We start from the raw sequence: 20,000 nt of genomic DNA on the forward strand, positions 1-20,000 counted from the left end.
ACTTCATGAATACCAAACTAGCACTCCAAACAATTCTAAACAATATCCTAAAAAAACACAACAAAGGTCACAACTTCATGAGGTCCAACAGAGCAAATTCATCAAGCAAGGCAAGAAATTAAAGAGAGAAGGAGAAAAATAAAAATGAACCAACAACAGGAAAATAACATGACAATGATTAGTCAATACATATCAGTCATAACAATCAATGTTAATGGCTTAAATTCATGAATCAAAAGAAATACACAGGCAGAATGGTTTAAGAAGCAAAATCCAACAATATGCTGATGCTATACAAGAAACATACAAGTTATACAAGAAACAAACAAGCTATACAAGAAACACACCTAGTTCAAAAAGAAACTCATAGACTGAAAGTAAAAGGATGAAAAACAGTTCTCCATGCAACAGGAACCAAAAAACAGCAGAAGTAGCTATCTTATTTGCAGACAAAGTAAATTTCAAACCAAAGCTAATTAAGAGAGACAAAGAAGGTCACTACGTCCTTGGAAAGGGAAGACTCCAAGAGGAAGAGATGAAAATCATAAATATATATGCATCAAACACTAATGCACCCAACTATACAAAACAAGTATTAGGGGACATGAAAAACCAAATAAGCACTAATACAATTGTAGTAGGGGACCTCAATAGCCCACTGTCACAAATAGACAGATCATCTTGACAAAAAATCAACAATGAAATACTAGAACTGAACCAAGCCTCTAACCAAGCTTTAGGTACATGCAAAAGAATTGAAGTTATCCTGTGTATATTATCAGACCATAGTGCAATTAAACTGGAGATCAATAGCGTAAGAAACCACAAGAACTTCACAAACACATGGAAATTGAATAACACTCTCTTGAACAACCAATGGGTCACACAGGAAACTACAGAAGAAATTAGACAGTTGCTACAATTAAATGATAATGCCAATACAACAAATAGGAATCTATGGGGCACAATGAAAGCAGTTCTATGAAGATATTCATAGCAGTGAATGCCCACACTAAGAAAACAGAGTGAGCTCAAATAAGCAATCTAATGCTGAATCTTAAGCTCCTAGAAGAAGAAGAGCTAGACAAACCCAAAGCTCATACAAGGGATGAAATTATGAAGATCAGAGCAGAAATCAATGCAATGGAGACTAAGAGAATGATACAAAAAAAATCAACAAATAGAAGAGTTGATTTTTTGAAAGAATAAATAAAATTGATAAACCATTAGCCAACCTCATAAAAAAAGGAAAGAAAAAGCTCAAACACATGCAATTACTAATGAAAAAAGTGAAGTCACAACAGATCCAGCAGAAAGCCAGAGGATCATCAATACATACTTCAAGAACCTGTACTCTAATAAAAGGGAAAACACAGAAGAAATGGACAGATTTCCAGATACATATGAATTACCAAAGTTGAATGAAGAAGATAGAAAAATTCTAAACACCCAAATTACAACCAGTGAAATTGAAAAAATAATTAAAAATCTACCAACAGAGAAAAGCTCAGGTCTTGATGGCTTCACTCCTGAATTCTATAATACATTTAGAGAAGAACTATTGCCACTACTCTTTAAACTTTTCAATGAAATTGAAAGGAAAGCAATCCTTTCAAATTCATTCCTCGAAGCAAGTATTACTTTGATTCCAAAACCAGGGAAGGACCCAACCAAAAAAGAGAACTATAGGCCAATCTCCCTAATGAACAAAGATGCAAAAATCTTCAATAAGGTACTGGCAAACAAAATACAGATGGTCATTGAGAAGATCATACACCCTGACCAAGTTGGATTAATCCCAGGGATGCAAGGATGGTTCAACATATGTAAATCAATAAATGTAATACACTATATCAACAGAGTAAAGGACAAAAACCATATGATCATCTCAATAGATGCAGAAAAAGCATTCAATAAAATTCAACACCCATTCATGATTTTAAAAAAACCCTGCAGAAAATTGGAATAGATGGTCTTTATCTCAACTTTATAAAGGCTATGCATGAAAATCCAACAGCCAACATCATACTAAATGGTCAAAAACTGAAAACCTTCATGCTAAAGTCAGGAACAAGACAAGGATGTCCACTATCACCACTCCTGTTCAATATAGATTTGGAAACATTAGCCATAGCAATTAGATAAGAGAAAGAAATAAAAGGAACAAAGATAGGAATGGAAGAAGTTAAAAATGTCATTATCTGCTGACGATATGATACTCTACATAGAAGACCCAAAAAATTCCACCAGAAGACTTCTAGACTTATTTGCAGATTCAGTAGAGTATCTGGATACAAGGTCAACTCTCAAAAATCAATAGCCTTCTTGTGCACAAATACCAGACTCATTGAAAGAGAAATTAGGAAAACAATCCCTTTCACAATAGCATCCAAAACAATAAAATATTTAGGAATCAATCTAACGAAGGAAGCAAAAGATCTCTACACTGAAAAGTACAGCACTCTGAAAAAAAGAGATCAAAGGGGACATAAGAGAATGGAAAGACATCCCGATGTTGGGTAGGAAGAACCAATATAGTGAAAATGGCCACACTTCCAAAAGTGCTATACAGATTCAATGCAATCCTGATTGAAATCCCAACAGCATATTTCACAGAACTAGAGAAAACAATCCAAAAGTTCATATGGAACCAGAAGAGACCTAGAATAGCAAAAGCAATTCTAGGCAACAGAGTCATGGCAGGGGGTACCACAATACCCAACTTGAAACTATACTACAAAGCCACTGTGATAAAAACAGCAGGGTACTGGCAAAGAAACAGAACCAAGGATCAGTGGAATACATTAGAAGATTCAGAAACACCTCCAGACATACTCAGCTACCTCATCTTTGATGAAGGAGCCACCCATCCTCCTTGGAGGAAAGATAGCCTATTTAATAAATGGTGCTGGAAAGACTGGATTTCACCTTGCCAAATATTAAAACTAGACCCCTATCTTTCACCATGCACTAAACTAAAATCGAAGTGGATTAAAGATCTAAATATTAAAACAGAAACGCTAAACTTCCTAGAAGACAAGTTAGGTAGAACTCTCCAAGACACTGGCATAGGAAAGGACTTTATGAACAAATTCTCAGTAACATGGGAGCTAGCACAAAGAATCAACAACTGGGATCTCATCTTATTAAAAAGCTTCTGCAGGGCCGGGAATTTAGCTCAGTGGTTCCGGCGCCTGCTTTGTAAACACAAGGACCTGAGTTTGATCCCTGGTACCAAAAAAAAAAAAGCTTCTGCACTGCAAGAGAAACCACCAATAGAGCTAAGAGACAACCTACAATGTGGGAAAAAAATTTTACCAGCTGTTCCTCAGACAAAGGTCTATTAGAATATATAAAGAACTCAAAAAAAAACAGATCCCCCCCAAATATAAAAACCCAATTCAAAAATGGGCATCTGAAATGAACAGACATTTCTCAGACAAAGAAATAAAAGCAGCAAATAAACATATGAAAAAATGTTCAACATCACTGGTCATTCAAGTGATGCAAATGAAAACAATGCTGAGATTCCTCCTTACCCCAGAAAGAATGGCTGCTATCATGAAATCAACCAATAACAAGTGCTGACGGGGTTATGGGGAGAAAGGAACCCTTCTTCTCTGTTGGTGGGAGTGCAGATTGGTGCAACCACTGTGGAAATCAGTATGGAGATACCTCAAACAACTAGGACTGGAAGTCCCATTTGACTCAGCTATTCCTCTACTGGGTATCTTTCCAAAAGAATCATAACACAGTGATATATGCGCACCCATGTTTATAGCAGCACAGTTTGTAAGAGGTAAAACTTGGAAACAGTCCAATTGCCCATCAACTGGAGACTGGATAAAGAAGAAGTGTTTTGTTTTGTTTTGTTTTTCATAAAATGGAGTACTACTCAGCCATAAAGAACGACAAACTAGAGACATTTATAGGCAAATGTATGCATATTGAGGCCATACTCTTAAGTGAAATACTGAATAGTTTCTCGGGTGTGAAAAATTAAAAGTGTAAATAACAATCAAAATGTATAACTGATATAGTGAAATAGGAAGAAAATTTTAAAGGAATAGGGGAAATGGGAGGGGAAGGGGAAAGGAAAGAAGAGAAAAGAAAAAATATGAGAAAAGGAAAAACATGGAAACAAAGTCTTTGTAAATAAGGAAAGGTGGAGAGGGTGAAGGGAGGGCAGGGGAATGGGGAAAAAATAAGAACTAAGATACATCATGTAAAGGCACAAGATCCCAATGATGAATGTAATTGTATGGTATACCTAAAATGTACCAATAAACTAAGTGAAAAAAAAATACAGAAAGTCAAACTTGGAATTGTAGAGAAGCTACATGCGAAGTGAAGCAAAGAAATCTAGTCAGCAGAGTAAAGAATGAAGAAAAATCATGGTCAGCAGCAGTCGCCTCCTGGTCCTTAAGAATTCAATTGCCCTTGGCTTCTCTGATTCAATAGTAGTTCTCTTTCATACTCGTAACATAGCTGAAGTCAGTTGTTACAATCAATTGAAACTTGACAATAAATAACCCAGCTGTACTTAGTAGAAAATTTACAGTTAGAACACCTCTTGAAAACTTCTAAGTATGTTATTTTATTTTTATAACTCTTAAATGAAATACTTCCCTCATACCCTGAAATTTTAAGAATCAAAATAGAACAACACTGAAATTTTTTTAAAGATCAAGCTTATTTTGGATAAATGTGTCCATCATTGTACCTCTGTATTAAGTCAGGGTACAAAATGCTTTTTAAAGAGTAGTAAGTTTTCAAAGTTTTGGGTAAGTTACCATTAAAGCATCTACAAACTTTATTTTTAGTTTGCATTTGATAATCTTTTCCTTTGTTGTAAATTTTCCCTTGTTGCTGCAATTAGTATGCATGCCTTTTTCAATTTGTGAAACAGAATTATTCATCAGTAAGAAACAATTGCTTTAAGAAACTTGATAAATGTACTATCAAGTGAAGTGCCAGGGTAACTTCTGGAAAAGCCACTCGAGTCTTTAACAATAAAATATCTAGATGATTTATTTAACTAATAAATACATTTTCCTGACTTTAAATTTTAACTAAAATATAATTCAAAAATCTTGAAGCTGGTGTGTTAATAGACAAAATAGAATAACCTCAAAAATATCAAGGAAGTCACTGCCTTTCTCTTTGGTGGAAAAAATACAAAAAAATAATTTATAAGAACAGAATTCAAGAAGAGATGCAATATCACTCCTTGAGTGCTTAACGTGGCCCAGGCATTATGCTAAACACTGCAAGAGCATCTCATCTTAATATAGCATTTATAGCAATCCTGTGTAGTAGGTAGTACTATTCAGAAGCTGTAGATGAAGAAATGGAGAAACAGAGATTAATTAATTTGCTAGATAACAGGTGCTAAGGGATGGAGCCAGGTTTTAAATATTCATGATGTTAACTCAATGTCTTCTTGTTAACTGTATATATACTGCCTCATAGAAAGCAGATAAATTAGCAATTTCGATCAAAACTTAATGGTAAAGTATCCCATGTTGTGTGTATATTTTGCAAATCGCACAGTTTTCAAACTCTCAGGGACGTCAGTCAGAACTTATTTATTTTAATAGATGAGGAGAACTGCTTCCCATTTACCAACATACCCTTAGCAATTAGTAAATAATAGCTTTTGGTATAATAAGTTGTGTAACTAAATAATTATTAGCTCAGCCTTGCATGACACCAAGAAAACAGAAATTCCTAAATTTAAATTTTGACATTTTTCACTCTTGCATTTTTAGCAAAAAAATGTGCAGCTTTTGGGGTACAATCACTACTGCCCAAAAATTAGACACCTAAGTGCATATCAGCCAGTAATAGGTATAGGTAATGTGGATTTGCATTGGAGGCATAGGGCAATGTGCTAGAGGTAATGACACAAAGATCTTTGGATTAGAGCCGCTCACAATATATTCATACATACAGTAAATAGCACTACAAATATTTAGTTTTTGTTGTGTTCGATACATTACTTCAGCCTAGAAAGAAGTCACCCTTCTGGGTGATAATCAAAGGTTTCATGTTGTATAACTTGAGCTGGGCCCTGAAAATGATTTGCACTACGACATGCTGAATGGAAGCAAAATAAGGAATATTTCAAGATATTTGTGCAAAACACTAGAGGTAAAAATTTATATGAATCCTTTTGGCAGATAAGTACAGAGAAATCAGTTCATTTAGGTGAAAGTGTGATGGGATGTAAGATCACAAAGAGAGAGCAGCTAGGCTCCAAAGAACCAAAATCCCAGGCTGAGAGGTTTAGGCCATCATTTTCTGCATTACTGCAAGCACTGAACAGCCTAAAGGGAAAAAGGAGAGAAAATAAGACAGTGAGTACCCAAAGTCTCAAAAAGCTTCAAACTCCAGAGGAGTCTTGAACATTCTCTCTTCCCCTGCTGCCTTTAATGGAAATAATCAACAGGAATGCTGGATGATTACGGTATATTTTTTCTCTGTGGGAGAGGGAGATTATGTACTCAGAACCATAAGGCATTTGCTTGCAAAATTAATTCAAATTGACTTGCATGGGAGCATTGTCACATGAATTGAAAACAGCTGAAGGATTGTTTTTCTAAAAAAGGATCATGACAAACAACAATCAAACCACTTGGAAAAATACCTGGTATTGGGCCCAAGGGACCTGAGCAAGGCTAGATTTATCTAACATCTTCATTAATGAACAAGAAAATGAGAGGAAAAAAATATGTATTCACATTTGGAAAATGATGCAAATATCAATCGGAGCAGTTTTCAGAAGATGAAGGATTTGTATAGACTATATAATTTAGCAGAGAAATAGTCAGACAGAGACCTACATATCTATGAATAGTACTAGATAATGGCAAAAAAGGAAATTATTAATACCCCACGTGAAACAGGTGGGGATTATCCTGGGAAATTGCCATTTGGTGAAAATTTCTGTACAAGTGCCTCATATCACTAACAAAAGAACAAAAAGTTGTACGTAATTCTTTAACAATGACGGAAACTCTTCGTATACATTTCTACTCCCTTCTGGTTACACAAGTCAATCAGAATAAGCAGAAGAAAGAAAAAAAATCAGAAAAATTAAGGGTTGGATATGAAGCTAGAAAGCGATGGGAGTGGAATCTGTGGGGAGAAAGAGAAAGGTTTGGATGGAAGAAGACAAATTTCACAACACAGTCTGCTAACAGGAGGAAAAGATTCATCCTGAGTAGCACTTTTCTGAGGAATTAGTATGTGAATTGGGACCTAAAGGAAGGATAGGTTAGCTGTCCTATCATAGCTGGGTTAAGGAGAGGGACTAATAGGAGGGTAATGTGGATAAAGTTCACTTTCACCTTATATTTACAGTGTCCCTATAGTGTGGGAAATGTGTTTTGCAAGGTGCTAGAGAAAAAAATACAATATTTTATAGTGACTTTAAATAATCAGAGTAATACTGATGAACAAATCACACATGTATATTTCAGTTTTGCTCTGTAGAAGTACACTGTGACCACTGCAAATTCATTCTGATATTTGCCTACATCAAAACCCAAATACATTCGCCTCCCATGCAGAAGCAAAGCTGGACATCTTTTAAAGAACTGTCTTCATAATTGCTAAGTCTCCATGTGGGGAATCTAAATGCAAAATTGCTGTCTTCAAAACTTCAGTGTATGTTTAATGACTCTATTGAATTCCGTAAATTATTTATCTTCATTACCTTATGGACTGAGTTTCCTTTTTGTTTTTCTAAAAAATAGTGAATATAAAGCTACTTTAGATCAGGCATGTTCTTCTTTATACTGGCATTTGAATTACATATTATAATACCCATTCCCTTTAGAATCCTTTTCTATCATTTTCCAAATAAAGAGTGATTCTACATCTACTAATGTGGTCTTTTTTATCCACTTCAGCAGTACTTTAATCTTTATTAGCCTCTACACGCTTGGTGTGGGCCTTAGTGCTTGTCATTATCTTTGCTCTCTTTCACTGGGAAACAAAACTAAAATAAGTTTCTGGCAAAACTCTCTATGATCATAACCAAAATATAAGAGAGTAGGAGTGTTCATATATTTCTCCCCATTCACTGCCTTTAAATTTGAATACATGATATTTTACACAAATACACACATGCACGCACACACGCACACACACACACACACATACACTGTTGCCAAAATCTGAATATCAGCATAGAAAATCCAGCTTAAATTTTTAATTCAAGAGAACCCACATAAGACATTATCAGTATATTCACGGTTCATTTTTGCAACCTAAGCCTGAATTATGTTCCAAGCTTAAAACTAAGCACACAGGTTCTATGTCTCAAAGAAATCAGAAATTATAACAAAATGACAATAAAAAAAGAAGAGCCTTAACTCATTAACTGTTTTGTCAGAAGTGTCCTGTAGGGCTCTTTTTTCTTTTTTCTCTCTCAGCAGGGACAGTTTAGCCTGCCCTCATATTAGAACAAATATCATTTAAGTCAATATTCTGAAATCTTCATTAAATAAATTATTACAAATAAGCCTAATACCTCTAAGATTTTAAAAAGATGTTTATTCCCTTTATTTGATGGGGAGAAGAAAATATACCCAAAACAAAAGCAAATCTTGCGGTACAATTCAGAGGTGATCCTCACGGGAGCATGGAGGTTCCCCATTGTGCTCTCCAGGAAGTACATGAAACCCTCAGGGAAAGGCTGGATCCATGACAGCAGTGGAGGCAGATGCATTCTGTGATCATTGGTAACAACTACATATGGAAAAAAAGAGCAATGGCGGAATTTCTAAGACGTAATGGCATGATGTGTTCTAAACAAACATCAGAACCATTAATTTTATTCTCATAAGAATAGCCTTGAAAACACTTGCCAACAATTCCCAGGAAGCAATGATGTTTACAACCATGTTTAGACTATATAGATGAATCAATATTTAATGTTCCAGAAGGTGACTGAAATAACTCCAATGTAATTAGAAAGAAGCAAAGTATTTCTTCAGGGTGTGTACAGATAGGCTGGGAAAGAGATGAATATAAGATTAACAGTTTAAGACCTGGGTATGTAGTTCAGTGGTAAGGTTGCTTGCCTAGCATCCGTGAGGCCCTGGGTTCCATCCCCAGCACACACACACAAAAAATTTGATAGGACAGCCTTAAGTGAGAAAGCATTTATTTCAGAGAGAGCTTGTTAGGTTTACTGTTATTCAACCAAATGAATCACTCAGAAAGCTAAGATAAATGAATTGCTATGAGGTTTATTAATATACATTAAATACTTTCATAATGTTAACTGAAATGGAATTTATATAAAGCACAACATTTTACCTTAAAATATTTTTATATTTTAAGGTTATATTTATTTGGTTTTTGAAATCTAGACTTGGAATTTTCTGTGACCCATTTAAGACTTCATGGGAAATTAGGAATTGTAGCTCTGGATTTTTAAATGTATAGACAGTTAATCTCAAAATCCAAATATTTGGTTCTAAAAATACGAGGAATTATGACAAAATAAATGCAATATCAAGCCACAAAAAGACAGGGCAATCTTAACTACATATTGCCATTGTGAAAGAATTCGATCTTCTTTTTTGAAAGACTCCAATCTTAAAAGACTATATCACGTGATTCCAAATATACAACATTCTGGAAAATGCAAAAGTATGAAGAGAGTAAAAAGAAGGGAGAGTGAAGAAGGGACTGAAGAAATGAACAGGTAGAACACACAGGACTCTTAAGGAAGTGAAACTGCTCTGTATGACCCTGAAATGGTAGTTTTTGTCCCAATTCTACCGAATGTACAAGAGAAATAGTGAACTCTAATGTGACCCATGGAATTTACTTAATAACAATATGTCAATATTAGCTCATTATTATAACAAATTCACCGCAGTATGTTAATACCACTAGTTACAGGGTAGGAGTATGATGAGGTGGTATATAGGAGCTGCTCTGTATTTTTTATTCATTTTTCACCAAACATTAAAAAATAAAATCTATTAACCTAAAAAAAGCATATGTGCCTGAAGTTTACAAAACTTTTTAAATAAAATGTGATAAAAATATAAATAATAGTAGAAAAACAATAGCGGTTCTCCCAAGATTGATGGTACTCAAGTTCTCCTTACCCCAGAGCCCCATGAATAGGATATTTAATAGAATCACTACTGCTTTAGAGACACCTCCTGACTGCTTGAGCCTAGCAAAGTTTGGGAATCGCAACATGAAATCTTATAAAAGAAGACTGATCTGGAGAAAAAATATTTTTACTCGAATAAGCAGTGAAATTTAGAGCTGTGATTAACCACTCACATCATTAAGCCTGAAGTCAGTCTGTGTTTTGCTTGTTTGCATGTTTTTGTTTGTTTATAATTAAAGATTAGATATAGAAAAAAACTGTACAATTTTTCAACTCCTCCCCTCCATTTAATTGTATTCAAAATGAATTAAGACTGTTGAGTTCCATACTGAGGTGCTGAAGTACAGTCTTAAATTCTACCTACTTAACTGAATTAACTTAACTTTTCCAGATACATGGCTCAGTAGTTTGTTTTGTTTTAACCACAAAATGCTGCTTTCTCAGTCCTGTAAATCCGGAAGAAGCAGCATAAAAGCAGTTTTGTGATCAGACATCATCCTGTTTGGTTAGTGGTTTAGAGTTCAGTGGTGCATTAAATACATCCTCTTATTTTATCCCAGAATAACACTGCAAGGCAGATGATATAGAAACTATCCACCCAGCTTAACAGATAGAAAAGCTGAGATTCAGGAAGGCCCACAATGACAGTGAATTACAGACACAGTCCAGAATTGAGTTGATTCATCCCATAATGACATGTGTATAACTCTATAATCATACATATAAACACATATACTGTGCAATCAATATAACAAATGCAGCATCAATATTGGAGCATCTATGTGCTACACATTATTTTATTATGTATGGACTAGCAGAGAATAGAATGAAAGAATGCCATCTCTTCTAGCCCATTTAAAACTTTCTCTGAGGTGAATTTTCTCTCTGGCACCAATTCCTCTTTTATATAAACAAATGAGGGGACCCCTGGGAGCAGCTCACCCCTGGTTTCACATCAGTGCCCGGGGTGCTTGCTCTGAAATGGACTCAGGCTCTTACTACTCAGCTTGATCGAGCTTCATCTTCCTCCTCAGCAAAGGGAGGGTGAGGGGCCTCTTCCTGTACTGCCCCTCTGAGGACTAACAGTGAACTACAAATCTTCATGCAAAAAGTATTTTTCACTATAATTCTGAATTAGAATAATATGACACAGCTTATGCCAAACACCAACACAGGCTCTTCCTAGTTATGTCAAAAACTGCCTGAACAAAACACCATCATTTTCTAACACTTCTGCAAAGGCACAGAGAGAAGAAACAAGATCTGGAAGCATTTAATCTGCCACTTTGGTCTCTTTGGTGACTCATTCTCAGAATTATGAGCTTCCTCAAGCTCCCGGATGCCAGAGCTTTTTATTTTTCCCGGGCTATTACCCCAGGTCTTACAAGAGTAACTGACATACTCAGCGCACAACAAAAATCCGTGAATGAATAAATGCAGACCATTTGCATAAAAGTACTGTGGCCTAGTACTTCTAGATATTTCTATAAAAACAGGGAAAAGCAAGTTAAAGTTACCACCATGAGGCATGCGCGCGCGCACACACACACACACACACACACACACGCACACTGCTTTGAATGGACATGTCTAAAGCCCAAATACAAGTGATGTGTCCTAATTAAGGTAAGCTACTCCAGCACAGCCTAGAAGGAAACCATCTCAACATGGAAAAATTAGAGATTTTTTAAAAAATAAAATAAAATTTTCTTGTGCAAAATTTTAAAAACCCTTTTCAACTGTGCTAAGGGTACAGACTAATAACTAAAGTGATGGAAGAGAATTCAGTGGAAAGTGAATCATGAGGAGAATTTACTTAGTTTCTTAAAACTGTAGCCTTCACCCAGCTTGGGCTATAGAGGCCATGGAACGTTTCTGGTTCTAACGGTTTCCAAAACACTCAAAGAAACAAAGAAACTGGAAATTCAGATTTTATATGAAATCTTCCAATCTGTAAGCTCTGCCAATGAATTCACACCTGTACACTTCCATGCAAAAACAAGTGAAAATACAAACTTACTGACTGATGGATCTCCCACCATGAAGAGAACAGTCACATGGCAGAAGGTTGAGGGAAGGATGGTAACTGGGTCTTACTGTGCCAAGTTCCTCTCTGGCTCTCACTTATTTAGCTTGTATTGTAAAGCTTAACCTTAGTAATTTATGCTGTGCTTCATAAAAAAAAGTTATCCTCCCAATAAATATTTATTGAAGTATAAGTATAAGCCAGGAACTGAGCCAAGTTTCAGAAACACTGTTGAGTGGTGAACATGAAATAGTTACAAGAAGCCTAGTAACTTAAAATACAATAAAGAGGATAAACACACACACACATATACACACATACTCACGCACACACCCCACGCATGAAATACTAAGGTAAAATGACTGTTTCTGACAAATGTGTGAATGAAGAAATAGGATCAAGCTATACAAATCTTACTCAAGGACAGGGCCCTTGTCTTCTTCAATTGTATATGAATCACAGAGGCTTCCATAATATCTTGCACACTACCAATAATACTTAAGGTCAATTTACAGAGTAAAAGTCACAATTAATTTCTTTAAAACTATTTTAATATGCAACTCATGATATCTGATTTTGATATAAAATGATTATGAAATTCTCATATATCTATAAAAGGTATAAATTCAAACAGGAACACTGAGTGATTTCTACTGAAATGCAGGCATGTGTCACAAAACCACGTCAGTCAATGACAGGCTGTGGTCTTTTAAGATTTTATTACCTGGTGACAGCATAGCCAGTTTAGTTTGTGTAAGTGCACGCTACAATGCTGCCACGGAAGTGAAACAGTGCATACCTCACATTGTATCTACATCACTAATAATGCATGATTGCATTCCATCAAACCATAAACACATATTATAAACAAACTAAAATTGACTGTTGTTACATGAATTCCTCAAATTTAAAGAAAAGCACATAATACATCAATTTATATGCTTCTCTCTGAAAATGAAGTATAAAGGATGAAAAACAAAAGTTTAAAATGTCATTCTCTCTGAAAAATAGTTGGGTTCTATATATGTAGGGCCTATTTGTGAGATTATATTTCCAATGGAAAAAAAATTTGATAATTTGTGTTTTCTCAAATTTTATTTATTTCAAGTCCTAGTTTACACTTAATTTTTAAAGGAAAGTTTTGCTGGATGTAGAACTCTTGCTTTTATTATCTTTTTCTTTTATCATTTTGAATACATCATTCTACCATCTCCTGGTTCCTAATGAGAAATCAGCTGTGGTAGTATTGAGGATTTATGGTACAGGTTAGTAAGCACCCCTTTCTCTTCTTTCAAAATTCTCTTTGGCTTTTGACTATTTAACCCTGATACAAGGTTAGGCATCTCTTTGAGTCTATGCTACTTAAGTTTGTTGAGTTTCCTGAACACTGTATTAACATTTTCATCAAATTTGGGGAGCTCTGTCCACTAATTCTTTTCTGGGTTTTTGTTGTTGTTGTTGTTGTTCTGGTACCGGGGAAGGAACTCTGGACCTTGTGCTTGCAAATCAGGTGGGGGGGGGGGACCACTGAGATAAATCCCAGGCCCTCTGTCATTATCAAAATGTCTGTTCAGAACCTTTTGCCCTCTTCTTTCTCATTATATCTATACTGTCCCTCTGGGTCTCTACATTTCTTTTTATTTCACTTCACTATTTTTCCTTTTGGTTTTTCCAAGTGGATGGTCTCAGTTTTCCTATATTCAAATTTGCTATTTTCCTATATTCAAACTTGTTTTTTCTGCTTGCTCAGATCTGCTGTTAATCCTTTTTTAGTGAATTTTTCATTTCAGTTTTCATTCTTTTCAACTCTAGAATATCTACTTCCCTTTAAAAGTTGAGTTCTATTTTTTATTGACATTTTGAATTATATGAGACATTCTTATACGTTTTTTAGTTCTTTAGACAAATTTTCTCTTAGTTCTATTAATACATTTTAAATTTGTAACTCCAGCCTTCATCTATTAAGTCAAACATCTGAGAATCCTTAATATAATTTCTATTGATTGATTTTTGTCCCATATAGTGGTAATAATTTCTTGTTTCTTTGTATGTCTCATAGATTTTTGTCAAAAACTAAATGTATTGAATAATACAATGGCAATTCTGCAACTTAAATTCTCCTCACACTGTAGGTTTGTCATTATATTTTAATGACTTCTAAACTAATTCTGTAAGCTGTTCTTTACCACCTGTAGCCATCAAAGCTACTGTTAGGTAAGCCTAATAGAGGCTAATACTTGGTCAGGGTTGTGTGTGTTTGTGTGTGTGTGTGTGTGTGTGTGTGATTGGGGATTGAAATCAGGGCCTTGTGCATGCTAGGCAAGCACTCTACTACCAAGCTACATTTGCAGCCCAGGACAGATTTTTTTTAAAAAAAACTTAGAACAATAAGTTTGTGTATGTACATTAGAGTATTCCTTTAATATTCATCATGCAATTACAGGCTCTGTTTTACCATAACATTCTGCTTGTTCAGAGGTATAAGGCCAGTCACAGAAGAAAACCTAGTTTCTCAGGTCTTTCTGAGAATACATATATCCTTGGGCATGTGCACAGCCTTTCAGATGGCATCATAACATGGTGGAGCACTTTAAAGCCTGTATGGAGATTTCATTTGTGAGATTTTTCCTTTTAAGTTATTTGTATAGCTAGTCTATTGTCTGTCCTGAATTTTACCTACCACCTCAGACATTAGAAAAACAAGGCAATTGCCTCTTTTTCACAAATGTCAGTCTCCAAAAGGCTTTTGGACTGAGAGCTCTACATAGGTCAAATCAAGTCAGCCTTGATTTTGATAGTCTTTTAGGGTACTATCAGGTCAAATCAGAGTTAAAGACATCATTTTACAGAGATACATGCATAGTCATGTTTAGAGCAGCACAAAATTCATTAATAGTTAAATCTTGGTACCAGCCTATATGATTCTACATATGAATGGACAAAGAAAAGACTGTGGAATCGCCCTCCCTATTCTGTTCTTCCAGTGCCTACCTGGGCTGATGGTTTTCACTGTAATGACAATTGTTTGGCTTTCCAAGGATACCTCAGAATTGGTAAGCCAGAAAGGACAACCAACAAATTAAAAGACCACAAATCTTTGCAGTCTCACAAGGTTCAAGCACATTTCTTGAATAAATGCTTTCCATATATCTCCAAGTCTTTGAATTATTTCCAGAGGAAAAAGAAGTTTATTCTGACAGTTTCCTCCCAATTTTCTTATGACTTTTGTTGACTGAGGAGAAAACTTGAAACTTCAAACTCTTGAAAGCTCTTACTTCACAATTCTTGTTGATATCATTCTGATGATCTACTTTTCACCCAGGATTGCCATAAGTGGCAAAACCTAACCCAAATATGTTAAAAGTGTACACTTCTTAATACAATTACATATACATTGAACACTCATTTTTTCTAAGGAATCAGAAAAATTTTACCTTTTATTTGAATGCCATTTTCCAAAATATAATGTCCAAATTCCATAAATTCTCCCCACATTTGGACAAATGGACATTTTCTAAACTCTAAATTAACTTTTTTCTTCAATGTTAATATTAGATACAGCTATGACAAAGGACTCATAGCACATTAAAAATTTAAAGTCTTTAAAAAGATACCTATTGATTTAAGATGTGAAAAAATCACCATGATACGAACAATTATAAGAAAAAAGAAAACATAAAACTGTCCAAATGTTGGGAAGATCTCAACTTTTATACACAGTGTTTGTTTTTATAACAAAATCATTTTCCAAATTGAGCAAATCCCCAAAAATTTTTAGTTGCAGAACAACTACAATACTTCAAATATACTCTCTTAGGGACAGTCTGTCACAAAGAGCTTTTGAATTACTTCCTAGTGGAAACAAGAGAAAAACATAAAAATAAATTCAAAGTGAATATCATACAATTTCTCAGGATTCTAGAAAATTAATTTCAACACCATATGTCAGATATCTTCTCAGAAACGGCATTTTGAATTCCTAATTCAAAACAGTTTTGGTTTGTAAGAAGTGGAAAAGTACAAAATTCATGCATAGATCCTCATAGATCAGTATTAGCCACTGATCTATCTACAGATGGCTGGTAATAGAGAAAAAAGAGAAAATACAGCGAAGGAGAAGTAAGGGAAGCTGAAAGATTGTAAAAGTTAAAGAAGACTAGACAAAGAATACAAAGCACAAAACTGAGACCAACTATATGTGGATCATGAGATTTTTTTTTCTTTTGTCATATTCTTAAGGTTCTAATCTCTTAACGCTATACTAATAATAAATTTTTATATTATAATTCTAAATGCAACCATCATTTTTCATGGTTGTAGTGCAGGGATCAAACCCAAGACCCTGCACTTGCTCAGTAAGCACTCTACCACTGAGCTGCACCACTAGGTCACAACCATAATTTTAACAATGAGAAATAAATTCCAAATTAGTGAAATATAAAAAAGCACATCAATTAAGATATCCATATATAATTGTGTATTAGAAAATTAATTCTACTTATTTTACTTTCATAATAATTTTCTTAGTAAAGAATTGATTAAGTTACTTGTTTTTTTCATTAATTTTTTAAAAAGTAAAACATTTTGGCTAGATTGTTATAACTAGATTTGTTATAACTTTTATTACTTAAGCTTAAACTATCTTATATCATAAAATATTCCATGGTAAACTATTTTGCTATGAATTACTGCCCAAATTAACTGCATGTATATGTGAGTACTTAAAATAATTTTAAGTAGTCAATATATTTTTTTAAATAAAGGATCAAAGATATTTGTGACAAAGTGATTCCATAGTGAGTGTGAGTAGTTTTAGATTAAAAATTAGAAAATGTTAAAATATAAAATTATTAGTTAATAATCTCATGAAGTTAATTATTTAATAGTTATAAAATGGATTTAATATTTCAGTGTAATATGATGATTTTTATATTATAATATTTTACCTATCTTTTCATCTTCTACCTGATAAAATGGTTCTGTACTTAACTGAGCAGAACACAATGAAGTACTTTTTTGTATAGTCTATGTAGTAAAATTATTAGTATCATAAATACTTTCAGATATAGAACTGCAAAATGACATCTAATTTCCCCCAAAAAGATTTTGTTTTTAATGGATATCAATAAAATAATGTGCTAAAAGCAATATTACTTATAAAATTTTTCAATGTAACCATTTTTTTGAAGTTTTCAGTGAAGAAAATTTCCAGAATAGGTATCTGGGGAAAGGAAGAGACGTGGAGGCACAGGGAGAAGGGGAGGTAAAAGTGATTAAGGTGCTTTGTGAATATGTTCCACATCCCCAATAGGGGTGCAATTATTATCCACCTCAAATATATACCAATAAGCAAGAAGAAACTTTTAAAAAGAATTGGAAAACACCATTTGAAGTGGTGACTAAATTGGTATTTTGAGAAATTTTTAATCTCAATGAAATTTTCATGAATTTCACATAATAACTACATCCTCTAATTCTGTAACTGAAAGGAAAAAACGAATTGGTCACAGCTTTGAATCAGCACTTATCACACACACTAAATTTCATTTCCCTCACAATATAAAACCATCAGAAAGGCAAAGCAACAGCAAGTCAAATATTCTTTTGGAGTATATAAACTTTAAAAGTTTGATTGATTTAATCTGAAAGCTTTCCGAATGTTGAAGGAAACATCACATTTTCTTGAGGAGGAATACTGACAGAAGAATGTATTACATTTGTTATTCAGTCTTGGACAATCTTTCCCTATTGCTACCTTTCCCCTCTCAAAAGGGATGTGAGGTCCTCACACTCACTAGAAAAACATACTTCTCCTCTTTTAAACAAGTCCAGTGAGTTTTCAATTCCATGCAACTTTTAGCACAATGCCTACGTATGAAGCTTAAGTTTTGGGAAAATTTCATAGGAACTTACCCCATTTTTTGGAAAAGCAATCCATCCCAGATCACCCATGACAGTGCGTGAATCCAACAAATTCACTGAAAGACAAATAACACAAAACTGAGTGAAATGTATAACAACATACCCTTATTTTGATAGTGCATACTGTTTATATAACTGAAATTTTATTAAAATTTCCTTATGATGAGTACAAGAGGTAAATTTGTAGAAAACATTATTAGGATAAAAGAGAACAAGTGATTTTGAATAAACACTTAGAGAAAACCAAACAAAAACACAAGAACACATAATTATCCTAAATAATTTCTGCCAAATTAGAGGACAAAAAAGAGCAAATAATAAGAAAAAGGAAAAAATGAAAGAAAGACTAAAAAAAAAGCCCTATGCAGCTTTTCTAAAAGGCATCAAGTTTTAGGATTAGGCTGCAGTCATAAAATTGTAGATAACGTATTTTATTTTCTTCTGGAAAGCTGTTATGAAGCAATTAACAAATAATTTACATTAAACAGCAATAAACTATTCCCAAGCTTGTAACATTTTTGTGATATTAGCCAAAATCAGTAATCCAAATTGCAAGCTAAATTAAGAAATAAATCTATATACCCTTAACCAAGACAAGGAAACTGTCGCAGTTCCTTGGGTTGTTACTACAGCTAACAGTCCATTGCACTGCAAGGATAGCTTCTACTTAGATATGAACAGAATTAAAAATTTGCTTCACATAACACTATCAAATACATTACATCTGGAAAGTCTAAGATATTTGGAAACTTCAGGATGGAAATCTGAATATCTTTCTTATCAAGGAAGCCATGTATAAGCAGGTATACACAAACACACACACACACACACACACACACACACACATACACACTCTCTCCATGGTATTCAATGCTCTTCCCAATAAATTAGTTTAAAAGTCATTCAAAAGAGAAACTTGGGTTATTACTAGGAAGAAGTACCAAAGCATCTTATATTATATTAAAGTCCCCGTATCTTGAAAGGTAACAAATTCTAAAAGGATGATTCTATCTGGAAATGGTAAGCCTAGAGTACAAAAGGACAGCAATTGATAGACTAAGACATGTATTTTCATACTCTATAATAGAATATATGATATAAAAGAGTGATAATTGAGAAAATCAGGACTATGATTGAATTTGAAATTTTTGTTTGTTTGGTTGGTTGGTTGTTTTTTTTGTTTTTTGAGACAGAGGTCTGGCCTTGAACTCACTATGTAGCCCAGGCTGACCTTGAACTTGTGATGATCCTCCTGCCTCAGCATTCTGAGTCCTGGGATTACAGGTGTTGTGCCACCATGCCTGGCATGAAATTGAAATTTTGTACATTATAAAAATTGAGTGCATTTAACCTTCATTATTCATTATTTTCTTTCACAGTAGCACAAATTACTGAGACAGAAATACATACATATCTGACAAACTAAATTAAGTCTATAATATTATTAAAAGTAAAATAAACCAATTTAAAATTGTAGAAAACAGAAACAGGCTAATTATCACATAAACATGTTATTATTGCAAAACATACTTATTTTTCTAACTTCTGTGCCTCTTAACAATAAAAATGCACCCTATATAATATTTGTATCATCTTTAGCTTACCCTCACTGGCTTCATGGAATAATAAATCTGTAGAACTGTTATAAAAAAATCAAGCACTAATTGAAAAACTACTGTTTTAAAAAAAACAAAACTACTGTTTAAAACAAAACAAACCCAAACTGTTTTGTTACCACTGACTGATCTTACATGTCCTGACAGACATGCTACTACACCTAATTTTTCAGTTGCAAGTACCCTCTTTTCTGCGTAGTTTCCAGGTTTCCCTGGGAATAAGGCTACATTAAACACAAATGTCCTTGTCCTCATTTTAGTTTTTCTAGGACACTACGGTTATGTCTAGACA

The 20,000-nt window shown here is 34.1% G+C and overlaps 1 protein-coding gene across 10 annotated transcripts in view; it reads right to left on the minus strand.

Annotated features, from left to right (window-relative positions):
- Epha5 (EPH receptor A5) overlaps positions 1 to 20,000 on the minus strand; it is a 360,726-nt gene that overhangs the window by 317,293 nt on the left and 23,433 nt on the right. For all 10 annotated transcript variants that reach the window (XM_087187714.1, XM_087187718.1, XM_021262295.2 and 7 more), the window contains one exon: positions 18,084 to 18,148. In XM_087187714.1, the coding sequence (XP_087043840.1) occupies positions 18,084 to 18,148 (65 nt within the window). The remainder of the gene's footprint in view (positions 1 to 18,083; positions 18,149 to 20,000) is intronic.

The sequence above is a fragment of the Heterocephalus glaber genome, unplaced genomic scaffold (genome assembly GCF_053883595.1).
Source record: "Heterocephalus glaber isolate CG9 unplaced genomic scaffold, H.glaber_assembly_v1.0 deba00001509, whole genome shotgun sequence".
In the NCBI taxonomy this organism is placed as follows: Eukaryota; Metazoa; Chordata; class Mammalia; order Rodentia; family Bathyergidae; genus Heterocephalus; species Heterocephalus glaber.